This window comes from Panicum virgatum, chromosome 7N (assembly GCF_016808335.1).
Source record: "Panicum virgatum strain AP13 chromosome 7N, P.virgatum_v5, whole genome shotgun sequence".
Taxonomy (NCBI): Eukaryota; Viridiplantae; Streptophyta; class Magnoliopsida; order Poales; family Poaceae; genus Panicum; species Panicum virgatum.
In genome coordinates, this window is record NC_053151.1 from 40644382 (window position 1) to 40648471 (window position 4090).

Sequence of the window (4090 nt, forward strand, 5' to 3'; positions counted from 1 at the left end):
ACCAATAATCCCGGCCTGGTCGGAACCAACATCCGGAACGATATGCCTATTGTTGGTAACCATCAGATAATGGATTGGACTTCACGTGAACCATCTGCTAATACTGTCTTTTTTTTACGACCGTATTTGAGCATGTATTTCATTAAGAGAAGAAAAAGTTTCTTTCAAAGTTAGTTTGGTCTCAGAGATAGGAAACCAAACTTTAGGAAAAAGTACATGCCTATAAGCCAATACTGTTTGATCATTCGTGACAACCACCCTGTTGCACGGAGGAAATGGCATCTCATGGCCATCCAATCATTGAAGAAACAATGGTTCCATTTCACAAGGTTGCGTGAAAGTTATTGTGCGCTTCACAAATCCGAACTTGAGACGGAGCTTTGCAGGTGACCCTCAAGTGCTACTCGTTGATGAGTAGACAGCGTAACTCCTTTGAGGATAGTTGTTGAAAATACTACAGTTGCTCCGGTTTCAGGCATGAGCGAGTTGAGATAGTTGGGGGGTGGTTTCTACCCCTGGTTCGAAGCTTCCAATTTTATTTTAATTTTTTTGGAGAAAATTCACTATCTGACGAAACTGGACTACTAGAGCACCAGTGTATACGTTTGGGTAATGTTTGATTTGGTCGTCGTCGTTGGAAAGTGGAGTTCCACCCTACGTTTGGACTACTAGTAGTTTGATTTGGTAATGTTCCGCCCTTAACGATGGCAACGTATGTAGTGCAAACTAAGAACCTTGTGTAAATCTGTGCAAACCTACTAAACAAAGTTTCAAAAAATTCTGAAAAAAATCATGAATGTGCTTCTTAGATTACATCATCTATATATAAAATTTCATGGTCAAATTCGTCTTACTCTAGAAGTTACAAAAAAGACAAATTTGAGATGCATTTGAACCATTATTGTTGTCAGAAAATTTGTCTTTTTTGTAACTTTTAGAGTAAGATGAATTTGACCATAAAATTTTGTATATAGATGAGGTAAGCTGAGAAGCACATTCATGATTTTTTTCAGAATTTTTTAAAACTTTTTTTAGTAGGTTTGCACAAGATCCTTGGTTTGCACCAGATACGTTCCCCTTAACGATTGCCACATTTGTCGCCGGCCACGTTGGATTGACAGCGATGTTGTATCACACTGCCGCACACATTGCCATTTGAAACCGGGAGCTCAAATTTATTTGGTACAATAATTTTTTTTTCTACTTACCACTTGTACAAAACACTCTCCAACTTATTTTCAGGAAGAAAATAGAACTGAAATACAAATTGATACACCAATTGTTCCTGCATTCTTGGATCTCTTACCTTGTGATGTGAGCAATGAAGTCCTCAAGGTCCTTTTGGGATGACCCACCCGCAGCCGCGGACGCACGGACGGCCTCACCGAGCGCCACTGCACGCTGCCGCACCGCGAGCCCTTCCTCAGAGACCATCTTCTCGATCACCTCCCGTATGGCTGCCGCTGGAATCACCTCGGCGTGCTTCTCACATGGCCTCACCAGGAAGCCGGTCTTAAGGTACTTGCACACCAGCTCCGCGTCCCACGGCTGGTCGGAGTGCATGGGCCACGCCAGGATGGGCTTCCCGTAGCTCATGCTCTCCATCGTGGAGTTCCACCCGCAGTGGCTCAGGAACGCTGCCGTGGCGGGGTGGGCTAGGATCTCCAGCTGCGGCGCCCAGTCGGTGATCAGCAGCCCTGTTCCCTCTGTTTGCTTGGTGAACTCGGACAGGAACTTGGCGGGCCGGCTCTCGCCGGAGGCCGCGAACACGTTGCCGCGGTCGGCGTCGCGCAGAACCCAGATGAACCGCTGCTTGCTGTCGCGCAGCGCCGCCGCGAGCTCCTCGATCTGCTCGCCGCGCAGCGAGGATACCGAGCCGAACGACACGTAGAGCACGGACGCGGCCGGCTGCTTGTCGAGCCAGTCGAGGCACCAGTGCCGCTCTGCTACCTGCTCGGGCGCGTTCGCATCCAGCACCGGGTTCAGCGGCCCGATCGAGAAGACCTTCTTGCTGGCGGCGCCGAGCCGCTCGGTCACGAAGTCGATGAACTCACCCTCTAACGCGCGGGACGTGTTCATGATGACGCCGGCGCTGGACGGGACCGTCTGGTGGCTTCTGGCCTGCTTGCCGATGAACTCCAGGTGCTTGTCGGGCACGAAGCCTTGGGGTGGAATGTCGGCGAAGCCGTGCACATCGCTCATCCGCAGCTGGAGCCCTCCATCCAAATCCAACCCCCTGGCGAGGATAGACGCGGCGGTGCAGTGGAACGCGAACCCCTCGCTGTTGGGCAGCCGCGTGGCCTCCTCCGCGGCGAAGGCGTTGATGATGTCGTACAGGACGACGACACGGCGGTGGGAGGCGGAGATCCTGCGGAGGAGGGCCGAGACCGCAGCGGGCGCGTCGGCGACGAACGCCTCGAACAGGGGCAGGAGGTGGGAGGGGTAGGGCGAGTCCGCGGCAGGGTCGGGGGGCGGGGAGTCGTACTCGGAGATGGCGAGCTCGTGGAACTCGATGCCGCGGAGGGCGCCGGCGCCCCAGCCGTGCAGGCGCGCCTTGGCCTGGCGGACGTGCTCCGCGGGTGCCGCGAAGTGTACGGGCAGGCCGCGCAAGGCGAGGTGCAGCGCCAGGTGGAGCAGCTGGTTCAGGTGGCCCTGCGCCGGGAACGGGACGACGGCGACGGCGACAGTCGACTCCATCGAGGTGGGTTGGTGGCTTTGTTCTCTGACTTTCTGCTCCTACTGCGGCGAACAGGTCCAGGCGGCGACTCGCTTCAAAGCTTCGGTCCGGCCACACCAACCAGGCGATGAAATATGTAAGGCCGGCGGCGAAGATGGGTTCACTTGGTAGGTACGATGCTGTCTCTACTCTTTTGTTCCGACCTGACGAACGCAGCACCAGGATAGCAGCAGCGACCATTTTCCTATCCTGAGTATAGAGTATAGGCAGTGGTTAGAGCATCTCCAAGAGACTCTATAAAAGGTTTTGAGTAGTAAAAGGTTTTGAGTAGGTAAAAGTTTAGAATTAGGATCCAACAGCCTCTCCATCCGGATTGACTGGCTATCTGCTTTGGCATCCCACGGTCCTCGCTTGCTATCTTTGTCGTGGCTCCCGACTCGCCATCTGCAAATCCCGCGCTCGCGGTTGGCCCTCCAGCTCTCCCGCGCACCCTCCCGCCCTCGCGCGAGCCCTGCTCCGAAGCTGGAGGTGGGCGCAGCGTCGTCGGTCGAACCAGTCGGAGGTGCCCGGTCATGGGGAAGAAGAGGAACCGGATTTGGGGGTTTCCAAGTGAGCCAATTTCGATCGGAATTGATGCGTGGGGGGAGCTTCTACTAGGTGCACGGAACCTATTTTTGCGGTTAATTGGCCCGGAAGGTGGCCGGGCTGCGGATGGCGGCGACCATGGCGGCGGCGCCATGGCTGTGCCTGTGGGCAGCGTGGTGGGAGGCCCGGGAGGGGGAAAGAAGGGGCTAGGGAGAGGGAGTTGGGGCTGGAGGTGCTAGTGGTGGCGTTGAAATCATCGGAAGGTGCCTTGCGGTGGCCGGCGTCGAGATACAGTGGAGCAGCTGCCATGGCTGCTCACAAGAAGCAAGCTCACGGCAGGAAAGTAGCGGGCCCGAGTCAAATTTGCTAGTGAGTTGCCTAGTCTCTTGGAGTTCACAGCAATATAGAGAGTAGATGTTAGATAAATAACTAGCTAAATGAGAATATAAAGAATAAAATTTAGGTAAGCTGTTGGTCTTACTTGCCCATTTGATCTGGGCACCTGATCGTCGTGAAAGTATGAAGCTATGGTGAAAAGCGGTTTAATTAGCACATTACATCGATCAGATATTTAGAAAACACTTAATTTATTTTCTCAAAATACAATATGGATGTAGACACATACACACACGTACCCACTCTCACCCATTCTCTTAATCTTCTTTTTTTGAACGGCCCATTCTCTTAATCTTAGAGAGACTTAATCAGAAATATTAAAATTGATGAAATAACTTGATATCAGGCACGTCATCTATCTATTGACTATTAAATCATAAGTAGAGTCCATTTTTGGCCAGCGTTCGGATTTAGTAATGCAACTCTAAAACC

General features: G+C 52.3%; 1 protein-coding gene across 1 annotated transcript; it reads right to left on the reverse strand.

Annotated features, from left to right (window-relative positions):
- Positions 1-1154: 1154 nt before the first annotated feature.
- Positions 1155-2934, reverse strand: LOC120682890 (putative cis-zeatin O-glucosyltransferase). The gene has a single exon (XM_039964913.1). It carries the CDS (start codon positions 2695-2697, stop codon positions 1303-1305), a length of 1395 nt encoding a protein of 464 aa, XP_039820847.1. The 5' UTR covers positions 2698-2934; the 3' UTR covers positions 1155-1302.
- Between the last annotated feature and the right edge of the window lie 1156 nt (positions 2935-4090).